Genomic DNA, 17,820 nt, shown 5'->3' with positions numbered 1-17,820 from the left:
ACATTATAATTGTACACAAGAACTAATTACACATGCAAACACAACAATGACTAAAGGTTTGTATTGCATGCAGACATGATTTTAGTAATGAGATTTCAAAGAATGAGTGCCTTTTGACTCTATAAGTCTGCATAAGACTCAGTATGTTATTTCTTTATGTACATCGCTTTGTGCACAGGTGCATTGTCATGCTGTAACAGAAAGAGCCCTCCCCAAATTTGGAGGCACACAATTCTTTAGAATGCCAATGTTTGCTGTAGCATCCGATTTGTCTTCACTAGAATTAATGTAATAGCCAAATATGTTAATTATTAGCGGGTGTCCACAAACTTTAGTCTATTTAGTGTATGTAACTCTGTACATCAATAATGATTATTTCAGTGTCTTTAATGTAAGCATCACATCAATAATTATTATTTTAATGACTTTGCAATATAAGTATAGTATCAAAATATGTCAATATTTATGTAAATAAACCACGTCATAACAGATGCAAATAGCACAGAGCAACTAGACACAGTTGCAATTTCATTATTCAGTGTTATGACAAAACTCTCTGGTTGCTCTATTTCCAGAGCAACTCTTCTCTTAAAGTGGTAACTCACTGCCACAAATGCTTCTTTTGCTACTTCACAGCAGGCCTAGATTTGTTTTCTTTGGACCGTCCCTACATTGAGTCCATGTTGATGTATATATTTCTGTGACTGTTCTTCATTTCCCGGGCGTGGACCGTGTCCTAAACCATGAAGAAAAACGTCCTTATATTAAAAGAGCATATCCCTGAGTAACATCAGTCTAGTGGGAGAACCTGGAAGTCTGTAGCAAGAGATGTATTCACTTTGGCTTTTACTGTGTCATACAATCAAGCCACATTTCAGTAAATATAACACAAGCCTATTTTTCAAAGTGCCAGCTGTCCTCACATAGCATACTAATGACACTTTTGTATTGTACAAACTTAAGTTAGGTTTTTTTCAAAATACATAACCCAAGACCAAACTTTTAAATCTGTCTATCTACCTACCTCTCTGTCTGTCAGACCTATATAACCCTCAAACTTAAAATAAATAATAATTCAGTCTTATTTTTAAGATTTACATATTTAAATTGTATGACAAATTTCCATTAAACTGACTTTAGTAATCTTTAAATAATCTACAATATTATACATTAAGCAGAAATGTGAAGTTTTTAAAGAATAAATATTAAGTTTAATTGAATATATTATGCTTAATTCAAAATATGTTTTGTTAGAGATGACTCAATTAAGTTTGATGGAAATTTGTCATACAATTGAAATGCATTGTTTTGATTTAGATTTAAATTGTTTGAAATTGTTTATCTCTTTTTAAACTTTCAGGCAATGCTTTGTCAACCCAACATTGCTGTAGTTTCGACTTAAAGGAATGTTCTGGGTTCACTACAAGTTGAGCTCAGTCGACAGCATTTGTGTCATAATGTTGATTACCACAAAAATGACTTTCGACTTGTCCCTCCATTTCTTTAAAAAAAGCAAATATCGAGATTACTGTGAGGCATTTACAATAGAAGTAAATGGGGCCAATTATTGGAGGGTTAAAAGGCAGAAATGTGAAGCTTATTGTTTTATAAAAGCACTTAAATCTTGTGTTATAACTTATTTGAGCTGTAAAATTTTAATCTTAAATTAAATTACTGGGATTATAAAAATCTGGGTTACATTGAGGCACTTAGAATAGTGAATGGGACCACAAGGCACAAGGCAATGCCACAAGGCAATAGTAAACAATATGCCTGTTAACATGATCCTTTAATGTTATTGATTAAAATGATCCAATGTGAGGGATAAGATTTAGCAACAAAGCTTAATAAGAATCCAGAGATATATTTCTATTGTATAGGACATAAACACATGAGTATCGTTAAACTATAAGAAGAGAGGCACAGATTGATTGAGACTGCTGGTAACCTTTTTTTTTTTTTTGATAATAGCCTAAAACAACTGATTATGCAAAAGTTACGATGGCAACATTTTGTCAGTGTAAATAAATGAGAGATTCTTAAAAGGTATAAAAATAACTGTAACTATGGTATTTTGGTGACCCACATGCTCCCACTGTCTAATTTTCTCTCTCACTCTGTCTCTCTTCACCCAAAACAGAAAAGAGAAAGAAACAGTGGGAGGGAATTACAAGTTAAGTGGGAATGTCTCAAAATGTTTTCCTCTTTTTCTCCAGCTGCCTTGTGTTTTGAATTGCAGGTACTGCTCATTGCTGGAAAACTGCTGGAACTATCTAAAACAATGATCACACCATAAAATCTATTTGCCATCAAACTTTGAAAAAAAAAACAACAAAAAAAAAGAAATCAGAGTCACAGTTACATCTCGCACATCAGGTAAGATGCTTTTATGCAGTCATTTAAATGCAATTTCTAACCTGTTCCCCAGTTTTGCACACCTGCTGCATTTCCATAGCACATTAAAATCTGTAATCTGTTATTCTGGTAATTCATTGGTTGCATGCAAGTTTTTCACTACTTTCCATCGTGATCAGGTCAATGTGTGAAGTGCAAAGCGTGTTTGAGTTTATAATTAAAAACGAACCCAAATGCCTCCTTGGATCCTACATTAGTTTCATGTTTTCTGCGACACTCAGCCATCCATGTCAAGTCTGTAATCTTTACAGCATTTAGTTATTTAGTCTTTAATAAGCCTATCTGATAGAATACCCACCTTCATCTCTTCAATATGAGATTTAATTTAGGCTTGAATGACCATTTGATGTCATTCAGATAATAATATATCTTTGAATGAGAGCGCTAATGACTCACCTAAGACATCTCAACCCTAGTTGCTCATTAGGATGTTATTTATGGCTGCTGTTCTGGATAAGCAAGAGCCAGAGTATATTGTCATTAAAAAAACTCTTAGAGACATCTTGACCTATCTACAGCAAGCTCAAACGTAGATTTACTCAATGTCCTGAAGTTTACCTGGTTAAAAAAAGAGGGGATAAATAAAAAACAGTTAATTACTTTTGTTTAAATAAAAAAATCCTTAAAAGCACTTGTTAGGCAATGGTCAAAATCAGGCTGTGCAATGTCATCATTTTTTGAGAGTACATGATTTTATTCAGTGTCTTTGTTTTAGGGCATGAATCAGGGTGGCTCTCCAAAAACAATCCGTTAAACTTGCCAGTAATATGGTTCTTCTGCATTCTGTGGTAAAGGGTGTGGGAGGGAATTTAGAGAGAGAGAAAGAGAGCTCAGAAGCAGTTTAAAACCACACATACAACACGTGGCACAGAAAAAGAACTAGTTCCTTCATGCTGATATGGATGGTCACATAATCTAAAATAACAAGTGGATTGAATTTAATTAAAAATCAAAATCACAAATGGAATCTTTAATATCCCAATGGTTTCTCCTAGACAACACTGAGATTAAATGGAGAGCAAATGGAGACTTTTGGTCCTGCTTCTCAGATTTGATCCTGCATAAAAGCTCCTAGTAATTGCTCATGTGTCTCCTCACAAGTTAAAGAGATAGCAACAATGTCTCAAACTGTGCTCAGATTTACTAAGATACCAGAATCTGCAATCAAAGTCAGAGATTTCAAAATAAACATTTCTCAAAAAATGTATTCTCCTATAGGCCTACTGTATCCTATACTGACTGTACACTCTTATTAGAAAATGTATACAGAACTCTAAGAAACCTTTTTTTCTTCTTCTAGGAGTATACTGTTCATGTTCATGTTATATATCTTTCTATAATATATATATATATATATATATATATATACAGTACTGTGCAAAAGTGTTAGGCACATAAGATGTTTCACCAAATAATTTGTCTTAAGATGGTTATTTATATCTTCAGCTTTAGTGTGTCAATAGGAAATATAAATGTTAGACTCCCAAACGTTACTTTTACAAATAGAAAAGATTAGAATAGAAGAACAGGGAGCTCTGCAACAGATGTCATGGCCCCTACAAAGCCCCCCACTGAACATCGTGTCAGTCTGAGATTATATAAAGAGACAGAAGCAATTGAGACAGCCTAAATAGATAGAAGAACTGTGGCGAATTCTCCAAGAAGCTTGGAACATCCTATCTGCCAACAACCAAGAAAAGCTGTGTCCAGGTGTCCCTATGAGAATTGGTGCTGTTTTAAAGGCAAAGGTGGTCACACCGAATATTGATTTAGCTTTTTTTTTTATGTTTATTGGACTTTGTTTGACATTAAGTGATAAATGAAAACTATTTATGGCATTATTTTTGAAGACATCCTCACTATGCAACATTTTTCACAAGTGCCTAAAACTTTTGCACAGTACTGTACATGTTAACTAATGTAGTTAAATAATGTTTACGAAAACAACCTTGTTATAAAGTGCCAGCAATATACTTCTATAATATATCTATTATTGTTCTGCATGTCAACAATTGTCTCAATTGTTTCTATTTAAAATCTCTTAAGGAATGTTGGGTAAACATCTGAGACAAAGTTGATATTTAAAGGAATATTCCGGGTTCAATACAAGTTAAGGTCAATCGACAGCATTTGTGGCATAATGTTAATTACCACAAAAATTTATTTTAACTGGTCCCTCCTTTTCCTTTAAAAAAAGCAAAAATCGAGGTTACAGTGAGGCACGTACAATAGAAGTGAATGGGGCCAGTTTTTGGAGGGTTTAAAGGCAGAAATGTGAAGCTAATAATTTTATAAATACAGTTGCATTACGTGTATTATTTGAGCTGTAAAGTTAAAATCGTTGTTTTTACGGCAGACTGCTTAATTATTGGGATTGCAGAGTTGTCGGTGTTATGTCATCATGGTAATAAAGTTGTAAAATAGTATATAACTTTACACAGAAAAGGTTAGTAAGCTATTTTATCACACTAAAATTGTTAACACGCATATTGGTTACGTCTTATGGCTATATTTTTATAACAGTGAGTATTTTGAAGTTTACTTTTTGGCTCCGTTCACCTTTTTATGGTAGGTGCCTTCACTGTAACCCAGATTTTTATTTTTTTTATTTTTTAAAGACAAGGAGCAACAAGTCATGTTGACAAATGCTGTTGATTGAGCTTAACTTGGAACCCGGAATACTTCTTTAAATAAAACATCTTACGATCACCTGGGCTATGAAAGAGCAAAACCTCAGCATTCAATTTTTTGTCTAGGATGGAACTGCAGCAATATGTGTGTGTTTCTGTAGCTCAACTGGTAGAGTATAATGTTTAAAATGCCATGGTCATGGGTGCAATTCCCAAGAACCAGACATACTGATAAAATGTATACCTTGAATGCATTGTATAGTGTTGTTGTGACCTCTGTGACCTTTTAAATAAAAAAGTTTGGGAGTAGCATGTTCATCTAAGGATGATCATGGCTTGATTTATTTGCTCACTCAAGTCTCCTAGTGACGTTTCATCATTGTGGTTTCAGCTGTAATTCATCTGGACAAATTATACAAAAATACACTCAGATGATGTTATAACAGCCCTGGGAGGAAAAAAAAAAAATCCCCAGCTGTGACTGTGAGATGAAAACAGGTTACGAAAATACACACTTGCACACATTGGTGCATCTGACCCAAATAATTCTTTCACTGGCTTGAGTTTAGTTTTAGTTACAAATTTCTCATTTGGTAGATGTGAAGAGCAGATTGGTTTATTGCGACTGTCGGTGAGGCAGCTGTATAATGAAAGCTTAATAACACCAGAGAATGATGGATTTGACCAAAATCAGCTCTTGGATCCAAAGTAGCATTTATGGTTTTTGTAAGAAGTGTGTTGAGAAATTGTTCTTCTACTGCCATATTTAAATGTCTTCTTTCTTTCTCATTATCTTTCCCTCTCTCTTTTTCACAGGTTAAAAACTTGTATTAGCCACCATGTTGTCAGTCTGTGTGGCTCTCCTGTTTCTTTGTACTATCCACCTGCCCCTCCACTCCTCCGCCCTTCCCTTTGAGCAGAAAGGATTCTGGGACTTTGGCAAGGACATTGATGTGAAGGAGCTGATGATGATGATGAAAGACCAGGAAGAAGGCTCAGCTGTGGATCCATATCAACCTGAACACCCCACCTGTCCATTTGGCTGTCGGTGTGACCTCAGAGTGGTACAGTGCTCAGATTTAGGTGGGCTTAAGATGATATGTGCTTATGAAGTAGATGGTATCTCGCTATAAACAGACGAGAGGAAAAAAAACTGCATAGTCTAAAGAGTGAAGACATGTCAGTTTGTGATAAAGATAGAATGAGTTATACAACGTCTCCTTCGTGTCATCCATCTTATTTGATAATTGCCAACCTTTGACATCAGTCAAAGATCAAAGACTTGCTTGTCTTTTTTCACATAAGATTGACACTTTTAGTCACACATACACTGGCCCCAAAAATATTTTGACACCTTTGGACACTTTAGTTTCACTTAAAAATGTCTGAATTTCCTTGCATTAGATACAAAATATCAAATCAATTGGCATCTGCAAACCAATGATGCCATTGCTTAAAACTAACTTCAGTAAAGCAATTTTGCCATTACTTTTAACTTAATATGATCACAAGGGATGTCGACATGTTGTTATGGAATGTTCCCGTACTCCTGTAACTGTCTGCTGAGTCACTTCCATCAGACATTTTTTAATCGATTTGAATGTGTTTATCTTTTCTTGTGGTGTTTCTGATAACGCGTTGCGTGAGTAGCCTCAAATTAGTTGTCGTCCTGTGGAAACCAGGAAGTAACTGCATTCACAAAACCATTGATGAGTGCGATTCGGAGGTTGCATTTTCCCTCTAAAAATATATATTCACTCCACTGATGGTTAGCATTAGGGTTGGGGTTTGTGTTAGGGTGTATATTATTAGTTAAAAAATATGCATTTCTGTTGACTGTATTACATCATTTACAACTAAACACAACTCACTTTTGGCGCCACTCTGTGGACAATTCACAGAAGAGGTCCTCGCTGCGTATTTCATCTACTACGTCACAGACATCCATTACGTAGTGGATTAAATGGACTTGGATTTAAAACGTTTGGAGCCATGATATACTGGAAGTATTTAATGCAAACATTTTATCCAGTGTGTACATTTTGTAGCGTTATGTGTAAATAAAAAGTGAGAGTGTGGAATAATGATTGCATTTCCTTAAACTTTTTTTATATTAATAGAATAGTATAGTTTACTAATAACTTTTGTGCATCAGGGATTTTAGTCTTCTAAAGAATATGAGAGGTTGCTGAGTATTTGGAGTGAATTTGTTTTTTCGATTTGGATTTTTTCTTATTTTAGTATAACGTGTCTTATACTCTGTCATGCATATCACAGAGGGACAGAGAAATATATAACCTTTATATGATTCATACGTTAATGATTATTACACACCGATGACTGCTTCTACACATCTGTGAAACAACAACTCTGTAAGACAAGAGAATAATTATGCAGTTACAGATAGATATTTTCTGTCTGTAAACCTTACATTTTGGACAGCAAATCAGAATCAGAATCAAAATCAGAATCAGAATGAGCTTTATTGCCAATTTTGCTTACACATACAAGGAATTTGTCTTGGTGACAGAAGCTTCCAGTGCACAAACAATACAACAACAAGACAGAGATAATAACACAAATAATAATAAAAAAATTTTTTTTTTAAATAGAATAAAAATAAAAGTAAATAGAAAATATAAGTATATATAGAAATACACAATAAGACAAAAAAATTATATGTACACCGATCAGCCACAACATTAAAACCACCTGCCTAATATTTTGTAGGTCCCCTTCGTGCCGCCAAACCTGCGCCAACCCGCATCTCAGAATAGCATTCTGAGATGATATTCTTCTCACCACAATTGTACAGAGTGGTTATCTGAGTTACCGTAGACTTTGTCAGTTCGAACCAGTCTGGCCATTCTCTTTTGACCTCTCTCATCAACAAGGTGTTTCCATCCACAGAACTGCCACTCACTGGATGTTTTTTGTTTTTGGCACCATTCAGTTCTAGAGATTGTTGTATGTGAAATTGCCAGGGGATCAACAGCTAAACAGCGCTGTTTAGAATGGTGAGCGTGGTCAATGTTGGGGTGTTCCCCCTAAAGTCCACTATCATCTCTACTGTTTTGAGCGTGTTGAGCTCCAGGATGTTTTGACTGCACCAGTGAGCCAGCTGTTCAACCTCCCTTTTGTATACAGACTCATCGTCATCTTGGATTATCTTTATGTATCCTGCAATGGTTTATTAGAGCAGTTTCGTGGAGATAAAATACAAAACAATGCATATATCCAGTATTTTAAATAAACACCAAACTTTGAAGCTGCCTTAGAGAAAATAACATTTGCTATATGGATGAATTTAAACATTAAAGCTTATACAGACACAGATGTCTACCACAGTAGTTAAAATACCAACTTTTAGTTAGCCACTAATATACAGGGTTGGGAAGGTTACTTTTGAAATGTATTCCACTACAGATTACAGAATACATGCTGTAAAATGTCATTTGTAACGTATTCCGTTAGATTACTCAAGGTCAGTAACGTATTCTAAATACTTTGGATTACTTCTTCAGCACTCGTAGATTTTTTCACTTGTTTTGACTATAAAAACTCGGCCAGTACAGTAAGACAGAATACACATGTTAAAAATACATTCTCTGGAAAACCTAAATATCTTATGCAGTGTTGTTTCTAAAACAAGATAAATCAAAGTGATCTTGTTTTAAGGATTTTTAGATATTTTTACAGGAAAACAATACAAAAATTATTATCAAGAATAACATTTTTGCTCTAATATCAAAGGTCTTACTAGAAAAAAAAAATTATGATCCAACGTGAATTTTCTTGATAAAAAAGTATGATCGTGCCTGGTAACCTGTGCATGTAAAATGGCTAGAAATAGCATTTTAGCTTAGCGTAAAGATGACAATTTACACAAGGTTTATTTCTATTTCTTCTGCTCCAAACTTACTTCAGACTTACTTCTCTGTCTGCTCGTATGAATGTAACACATTATAAGAAAGTGTTTCACCGCTGTTCAAATGCACTTTGGATCACATCATTTATATGTAGAAATGTTTTCCATCTGAAAGGACTAAATATTAAATGAAACAAATGACAATAAAATGCAAAGTAATCTCTTCAGTAATCAAAATACTTTTTGAATGTAACTGTATTCTAATTACCAATTATTTAAATTGTAACTGTAGTGGAATACAGTTACTTATATTTTGTATTTTAAATACGTATTCCTGTTACTTGTATTTCGTTACTCCCCAACCCCGCTAATATAACCTGTCAAACAAAATTGCATATAGGCTATATGCCATATAATATCGTAAAGAGAATCTAATGTAATATGTAGCTGTGCGCATGCACATTAAAACATCCAGTATGTCGTGGAAATCGACTACGTAGTAGATTAAATTCCTACGTCATTGCGCTATAGTCCAGAGTGACGGACAGTCTCCGTAAAACTGGGGTGATGCGTACATTCAATAACCCTTCCAGCTTTGGCCACTGTGGGCAGTACTTCAAATTTCGGTAAGCACAGACCAATTTAAGCTGAAGAACTTTAGATCTACTGTCTGTTTAATCAACTGGTACCAAGGTGACTTTTAGTGGATTGCTGAATTTTGAGCATAATCTAATGCTTTATCATTTGAAGCCTAACAAATTTCTTTTGTGATATGTTTTGCTTGAAAGTGTGTTTGTGCTATCGTTTTATTATTTTATTTTATTTTTTTTTTTCATAAATGCCACTTCCTTTGATATTTTTATATCTAATGCAAATATATTCATGTATTTTTTAGCTGGGCTTAAAGGTGCACTCAGTAACTTTTTTGTTTGTGTCATTTGGATTTACAGTGACATCTAGCGGCATGGATACAACGTCATTCAAAATCAATAGTTTTCAGTTACAAATGCCATTGTAGAAATTCACAGTCAGCCATGATTAATTTAATTCAAGAGTGAAAGTGTCCAATAACAGGGTGGTTACTGAGATTAAGCTAGTAGTATTTGGCATGCAGATTTAAACCATTTTTATAAAGTTACTGATATGACTAGTGTCCTCATCTTGTGTGAGGGGGTCATGATTGTATGCATATGTATAAAAATTACAATTCATTTCTTTTAGAGTAAGTGTCCAAATACCTTTTGGATCCACTGTATGCAGTGTTGGGTGTAATCCAATTACAAAGTAATTAGTTACTATAATCTTATTACTTTAAAAAAATAGTGTAATGCATTCAATTTTAAATTCTTGTAATCAGATTTAATTTACTGATTTTCAGTTAATTTAATTACTTTTAAGTACACTATAGGGTTATGCTTCTTTTTACTATATTATTTATGTAGAATACATGAATTATGGCCCTGTAACGAGTCACTGTGAAGGAAAAAGTGTATGACTTGTGTGTATCAATGATCAAGAAAACGTAAAAGTTAGGGGGTAGCTCAGTGAGTAAAGATGCTGACTACCACCCCTGGAGTCGCAAGTTCGAATCCAGGGCAGCTGAGTGACTCCAGCTAGGTCTCCTAAGCAACCAAATTGGCCCGGTTGCTAGGGAGGGTAGAGTCGTATGGGGTAACCTCCTCGTGGTCACTATAATGTGTGGTTCTCACTCTCGGTGGGGCGCGTGGTGAGTTGTGCGTGGATGCCGCGGAGAATAGCGTGAAGCCTCCACATGCGCTATGTCTCCGCGGTAATGCGTTCAACAAGCCACGTGATAAAATGCGCGGACTGACTGTCCGAGTCACTACGCCACCACGAGGACTTAGAGTGCATTAGGAATTAGGCATTCCAAATTGGGGAGAAAGAAAAAAGAAAAAAAAAGAAAAAGTAAAGTAATTAGTAATGTAATTACTTTTTCAATGCAGTAATTAGTAAAGTGATCATATAGAAATAATTAGTCATTTGTAGTGGATTAATAATTTTAAGGAATTTATCCAACACTGACTGTATGTCATAAATATGAGTTTAAATATAAATAAATAAATCAACGTTGTGACTGAAACTGGGGCATGTCAGGCATAAATTTAAGCTTGAAGTAAAAAAAGGAATTATTAGGTTTTAACATCCACATCAAAGGCATGAGTGAAAGCAGAATAAAATTTTGCTTTAGAACGGATACCAGCTCAGACACACCACTAATCTAGGCCATCCACATCAGACAGCACATGTGGTGTGTGGTCGATCACCTGAGAAGACAGACAGTCTACTCGGTACAGCGAATGTGCCATAAACTATTATATTGGTTTCACCAGGAATGATTAATTTCAAAGCAAATGCACGACTTCTGTTGTTGCCAGGCACCACCCAAGCACAGCTGCCCTTGCTATCTGTGTTTTATGATTCAGCTATAATAGATGTATCATAAAATACATTTATTCTTCTTTCTCCAGCTCTCTTTTTCTCTCTCTCCACGTTGTAATGTGCTACGTGGATAATTCATCCGGCTCCATCTTAATTATATAGGAAGGGACGAATGCTAGCACACAACAACAAAGACCAGAGAATTACCAAACATTTTCCAAATTATAGCTCGCTGAAAAGTTTACAAGTGAACTTGGATAACCCAAAGACTCAGATGAAAGATACTGAAGAAATGTTCTTAAATTAAGTGTGTTCTTTCTATTCCATTTGATGGCAATAAACTAAATTACATTTGAGGTGTGATTATTAATTTGATGAATGTAATGTTAATAAAAAGGTTGGTAATACTTTATTTTACAGTGTCTGTGGTACACATGTTACGTTACTAAATTAATTACTAAAGTAATAACTATAACAAAGGTTTTTTTTATTTTTTTTATTTTTTATATCCAGATGCACAAAGCATTTACACAGCAGATACATACAGCAGTTGCTCATTAATATTACTTAGCACTTACTTATGTAAATTCACAGTAAAAACAGTTGTTTCAGACAGTGTAAAATAAAGTGTGACAATAAAGGCTAATTTGTCTCTTCCTGTTTCTTATTATTGTATCTTTTCTGCATTGTTGTAATATCTGGTCATTGTAAAGGCGCTATAGCATTTTAAGTAAATATGCATTCACAACCCCTAATCAGACAAACTGACATGCAAAAGAAGATACTCAGTTAAACAAAATGTTGGATGGAACTTGATTTCATCCACCTGGAATTGATTAGATCATGAAAAGTGGGAGTTACATACCAGAATGGAGTCAGATGTTTGAAGGGAAGGGTTGAAAAATAAGAGGAATTGGTGATTTCATCCGAAAAGGAAAGTTGTTTCAAAGGTGGGCACGCATTACATTTTGATGAAAGATTACCCAGACATTTTTCTTATTTGGATTTATATGCACAGATAAATTGTGCAAAATAATATGTAAACAGGGTCATCAAAAATATAAATAGTGTCAATTTTGACATTATGTTACCATGACAAATATACACACCCTTAAATTTGTCTCACTTACTGCCATGTAGTGAATTACAGTTTAACATCTTTCAAGCCTAAGTTAAATGTTTCACAATATAGATGTTTTAACATACCTCATTTTCACAAAGCAATTCTGTTTAATTTTGTTTGTTTGTGCATTATTCCTCCAACAGGTTTAGGTTATGTGCCATATGATATTCCTGCAGACACACTGTTGTTGGACCTTCAGAGCAACAGGATCACTGAGATTAGAGAGGGAGACTTTAAGGGACTGACCAACCTCTATGTGAGGCTAAATCTTTATTTTATAATGTGCATTAAAATTAAATGTGCTTTTGTGAATCATCAGGTCCTATATTGTGACTTATGTTTTACATTCAAAGAACATTTCTTCTTGTTATCAAAACATTACAGACTAGTTGTAACACAATGTGATTTACCCAAGTAGAACATGTTCTGGGATTAACATGCAACAACATTCCATTTAACCAATCATAGCCCTAATCCTAACCCTAAAACCTACCCCTACAAAGAGAGAGGACACTGACTGCTTGATATTAAATGATTTTGATCCAGAAACATGTCCTATTTGTGTAAATGGCTTTAAAGGTGCTGTAAATGATTTTAGCCATTCTAGAATTTCCACAAATTGAGCCGTTGGATTAGCCACGCCCTCTCTTTCCAAAATCCTACACTCCAAACATACTAAGTAAGCTTGATTGAGACTGATATGCAAGTAGGTATAGCTGCAGGCCAGAGATCTCCAAATGGGGGCTGAATCTCCAAAAGAGGGCGGGGTTACTCCAGAAGGGGCATGGTTACTTCAAAAGCAGGTTGCGCCAACTCCAAATGGGGGCCTTACTTCCACTTACAGTTAAGGTTAGGGAAAGTGTTAGGTAAGGGGATCCTTATATTTTTAATGGCAGTTTGGAGCTCCCACCTCCTTTTTGGAGTACTGCCTGCAGCTATATCATTCTCAGTAGATGCGGTTTTGAAAAACAACAGCAGTGAAATAGCGCCCTCAACTGACAAATGTAATGAACAAAATGGCATTAAAATGGCATTACGTCTCAATAATTTGCTGAAACTACAATACTATGAGAACGCGTAAAATGATTGACAGACAGAAAGCATCCTTGACTGTGGCCCGCGGACACATTTTTGTTTGCTGTTTACAGAGTCTAGAGCTTTCACAGAGACTGGTGAGATATGTCTTGACACTTATGTCATTAATATTTTAAAGGGAGTATGACATTTTTTCACCTTTCCATGAAAAACTTCATCGCTTACAGCACCTTTAAATATAATTACACATGTCTTTATATGAAGTAATCCATTCCACCTCATCGATATTACAACTGTGAAACAGTCTAATATAAGAGAGATAAGGATTTGTCTTTAACACTTCACTTATGCCCCTGTCCCTTACAGGCTCTCGTGTTACGGTATAATCAGATCTCCAAAACTCACCCCAAGGCATTCGTCCCTTTGAAGCGTTTACAGAAGTTATACATCTCCCACAACCTTCTGACCTCCATTCCCAAAAACCTGCCACCATCCCTGGTAGAGCTGCGTATCCATGACAACCACATCAAGAAGGTTCCGGCATTAAGCTTCTCGGGCCTGCAAAACATGCATGTCATTGGTAAGACAAAGTGTATGCGTGTTTGTGTGAGTATTCCTTAATGTGCCTCATATGGTATAATTTATAATATTAAAGCAGATAATGCTTGCTTATGGTGTACTGCACTGCACTTAATTGTTTCTTAATTGAGAACTACCTTTAACCCAAGGTGGTAAATAAAAGTGAATTTATAACACTTGATCTGTGCCTCAAATTCTGGTCGATGTTGCAGAGATGGGCCGTAATCCTATCCAGAATAGTGGTTTCGAACCTGGAGCATTCATGGGCCTTAAACTGAACTACTTGCGCATTTCTGAAGCCAAGCTCACTGGTGTGCCCAGAGGTAATGAGAATGAAGGATGATAATTGAATTTAAAATTAAATATTAATTGTTTTATTTTAGCATTTTGTTGTATTTCATTTTCTTTGGCAGTATTATATGTATTTTAACTAGTATGGTTTAATGATAATGCTGTACCATACATACATACAGAGGTGTATTTTTGTCTTGTGTTATGGAATGCTGAATTCTTTTCTATATGGAATGTGTCCAATTCTTTTCCAAACACAATCTGTCTCATTCTGTTTTTATACGGAATGTGACTTATTCTTGTCAGACCTTCCCAGCAGTCTTAATGAGCTTCATTTGGACCATAATCAAATTCAGGCCATTGAGATGGTGGACCTCAGCCAGTACACCCATCTGCAGAGGTAACTCCTTAGCATTCATAATTACTGGTGTGTTTAATATAATTTATATATGGAAGCAGATTGTATAGTGCCTTTACTGAGTACTAAAATGAAAGTAAATTAATTTATTTTTATTTTTACGACCTAACGTTTGCTTTTGGTGTCCTCTAGTCTATTGGTTAAAATGTAGTCTAGTATATCAGACTCCAGCTCTCTTGCTCTGATAACCCCTATGTGTCTCTGTGTTTATGTTTAGGTTGGGCCTTGGCAATAACCAGATTCGCCACATTGAGCATGGTGCTTTGTCTTACCTGTCCAATCTGAGAGAGTTGCACCTTGACAACAACCGTTTGCCCAATGTGCCAAGTGGACTGCCTCATATGAAGTATCTGCAGGTGTGTGTGTGTTATAAAATTCATTTGTATAACACAAAACAATTGATGTTATAGTTTATTTATACTATGAACCATGTCATACTTGTCTTGCAGGTTGTCTATCTCCATTCAAACAACATCACTGAGGTTGGGGTAGATGACTTCTGCCCTACGAGTTTCGGGATGAAGAGGGTCTTCTACAATGGCATCAGTCTCTTTGACAACCCAATTAGGTACTGGGAGGTGCAGCCATCTACATTCCGCTGTGTCAGTGGCCACATGGCTGTACAGTTCGGCAACCACAAGAAATAAAAGATGCACTCCTTGGGAATCACAAAACCAGTCGAGTGGAAGAATAAGTGGGAAAAGGATTTGTAAATCATCAAGATATTTGAGTGAAGAGAATGGATGCACATTTCCATGAAGGCATATTTTGGAAGAAGCATGGCCTCCATACAAAATAATTTTGTCAACCCAAAGTGGTTAATGATCCACGGGTAACAAAAGTCAAACCTCTCCATTTAAAACTATTTATGTGTGTTATTCCCTGCTGAATAGATCATTGACATTTAATGCATACTGTATGTACTCCTTAAAAATACCTTTCTGTCTAATTTAGTTTATTATTACAGCATTGATGATTCCTGAATTAACTCAGATTCATTGCTCTGATGTAACTGCTTCATTTGGTTAGTTTTTAGGGGTTGCATCTTTAAATAATAAGATAAGGGTTTGTCATTCTGGATGGCTGACTGTCACTCATTCATAATGATAATAATAAAGTTTTGGATTGTGTTGTGGATGTTTATGTTGCCATTACAAGATCCTTCACTGTAAACCCTAAAGTTGTCATTACTGTAAATATCAAGTTGTCTTAAGTATTATTTGAACATCAGGTTTTGGTCTCATAACTCAAATGTTTAAGTTCAATGACCTTATTTATCTAAAAAAAAAAAAATCCAATGACATATATTTTTAAGTGTTAATTTAGGCTATGGGAAATAATGCTTTGCACTTGAATCATTTAATTATGTTTCCTTGGTTAAAGGGAAGTTATGGGGGAATTTAAATAGTTGTAATTAAGATTAGTTATTAAGATTTTTTGTTGCAAATAGCTGTTGCATGTAATGTCACCATTAGGGTGATCAGTGTCTCATTTGGTCAAGTTGGACCCTGTTGACTAATTCTCTTTGTGCATGTGTAGTTAAAGTGCAGGTATATATGGATTTCTTTAGAGAATTAAGTTTATTTAATTACTGAACTAGAATCAGTTGTGATCTTTATTTTAGCTGTGCTGTTGTTTGATCTAAAATTGAATCAATTCAATTAAAATTATTAACAAAAGTAGAAACAACAATATTTAAACAGCATATCTGACTTAAGTTTACTTGCATTAACTTAACCTGTATAGTTACTGTATGTTCATTCTATATAAACACCAAGTTATTTGAACTTATTTACATAAGTTTTGGAGAAATCATTACTCAATTCAATTGAGGGAACATGTTTTCTCAATCAAATGAGTACAGTCAACTTATTAGGGTTAAGGTGACATGTTGATTTTAAACTTGAATGTTAGGAATTTACTTAGGCCTAAATGTTTTAAGTGTAATTAGAGATTTTAGTGAATAAACCTGCAAATCTGACATGAAATTTGACACTGTAAAAAAAAAAGGTAACACTTTACAATAAGGTCCCATTCGTTAACATTAGTTAATGCATTAGGTATCATGAACTAACAATAAAACATATATATATATATTTACAGCTTTTATTAATCTTTGTTCATTTTAGTTCATAAAAATACAATTGTTCATGTTAGTTCAAAGTGCATTAACAAATCTTAATATATACAACTTTTTATTTAAAAAATGTATATGTTGAAATGAACATTAACCAAGATTAATAAATGCTTTAAAAGTATTGTTCATTGTTACTTCATGTTAATAATGTTAACAAATGGAACCTTATTGTAAATTGTTACTGAAAAAAGCCTTTCCAAACAAATCCTCCTGTGTGACCACACCTTCAAGGCTTGGCAGAGTAAATTCAATTATTTTGTAGCATATAGTATCTACTCCTAACAACTAAACAGAAACAGAGATGGAGTACGCAGAACAGGTAAGCTTACCAAGATTTGTTTTAACTTGTTACCCTGACTAAAAAAATTTTTTTTAAATGGAATATTACAAAACAACTACAGAAACTAATCAAATCTATATATTTTACGTTACCATTACATTTCTGGTTGATTTCATGTAACCTGTCTGTACAATTTGCCGAGGATTAGACTCACAGAGACACTGTTAACATAGTTTAGGATGCGGATAATTACTCTATTACCCACAGAATATACAGGTGCATCTCAATAAATTAGAATGTCGTGGAAAAGTTCATTTATTTCAGTAATTCAACTCAAATTGTGAAACTCGTGTATTAAATAAATTCAATGCAGACAGACTGAAGTAGTTTAAGTCTTTGGTTCTTTTAATTGTGATGATTTTGGCTCACATTTAACAAAAACCCACCAATTCACTATCTCAAAAAATTAGAATATGGTGACATGCCAATCAACTAATCAACTCAAAACACCTGCAAAGGTTTCCTGAGCCTTCAAAATGGTCTCTCAGTTTGGTTCACTAGGCTACACAATCATGGGGAAGACTGCTGATCTGACAGTTGTCCAGAAGACAATCATTGACACCCTTCACAAGGAGGGTAAGCCA

The 17,820-nt window shown here is 34.7% G+C and overlaps 1 protein-coding gene and 1 pseudogene across 1 annotated transcript; both read left to right on the top strand.

Annotated features, from left to right (window-relative positions):
• The first annotated feature begins 2,206 nt into the window (after nucleotides 1-2,206).
• On the top strand, nucleotides 2,207-15,889 carry bgna (biglycan a). The gene is made up of 8 exons (XM_051652962.1): nucleotides 2,207-2,376; nucleotides 5,862-6,128; nucleotides 12,580-12,692; nucleotides 13,838-14,051; nucleotides 14,263-14,373; nucleotides 14,648-14,741; nucleotides 14,977-15,115; nucleotides 15,209-15,889. The coding sequence occupies exons 2-8, from the start codon at nucleotides 5,885-5,887 to the stop codon at nucleotides 15,404-15,406; spliced, it is 1,113 nt and encodes a 370-aa protein (XP_051508922.1). The 5' UTR covers nucleotides 2,207-2,376; nucleotides 5,862-5,884; the 3' UTR covers nucleotides 15,407-15,889.
• A 1,308-nt stretch (nucleotides 15,890-17,197) lies between these two features.
• Nucleotides 17,198-17,820, top strand: part of LOC127415363 (phospholipase A and acyltransferase 2-like) — a 6,536-nt pseudogene continuing 5,913 nt past the window's right edge.

The sequence above is a fragment of the Myxocyprinus asiaticus genome, chromosome 24 (genome assembly GCF_019703515.2).
Source record: "Myxocyprinus asiaticus isolate MX2 ecotype Aquarium Trade chromosome 24, UBuf_Myxa_2, whole genome shotgun sequence".
Classification (NCBI taxonomy): domain Eukaryota; kingdom Metazoa; phylum Chordata; class Actinopteri; order Cypriniformes; family Catostomidae; genus Myxocyprinus; species Myxocyprinus asiaticus.
The sequence above is the reverse complement of the archived record's forward strand: the minus strand, read 5'-3'. Positions and strand labels throughout refer to the sequence as shown.

Coding starts and splice junctions, on each gene's coding strand:
- bgna (XM_051652962.1), top strand. CDS start 5,885: ATGTTGTCAGTCTGTGTGGCTCTCCTGTTTCTTTGTACTATCCACCTG. Junction 12,693..13,837: donor AGGGACTGACCAACCTCTAT/GTGAGGCTAAAT, acceptor TGTCCCTTACAG/GCTCTCGTGTTACGGTATAA. Junction 14,052..14,262: donor GCAAAACATGCATGTCATTG/GTAAGACAAAGT, acceptor TCGATGTTGCAG/AGATGGGCCGTAATCCTATC.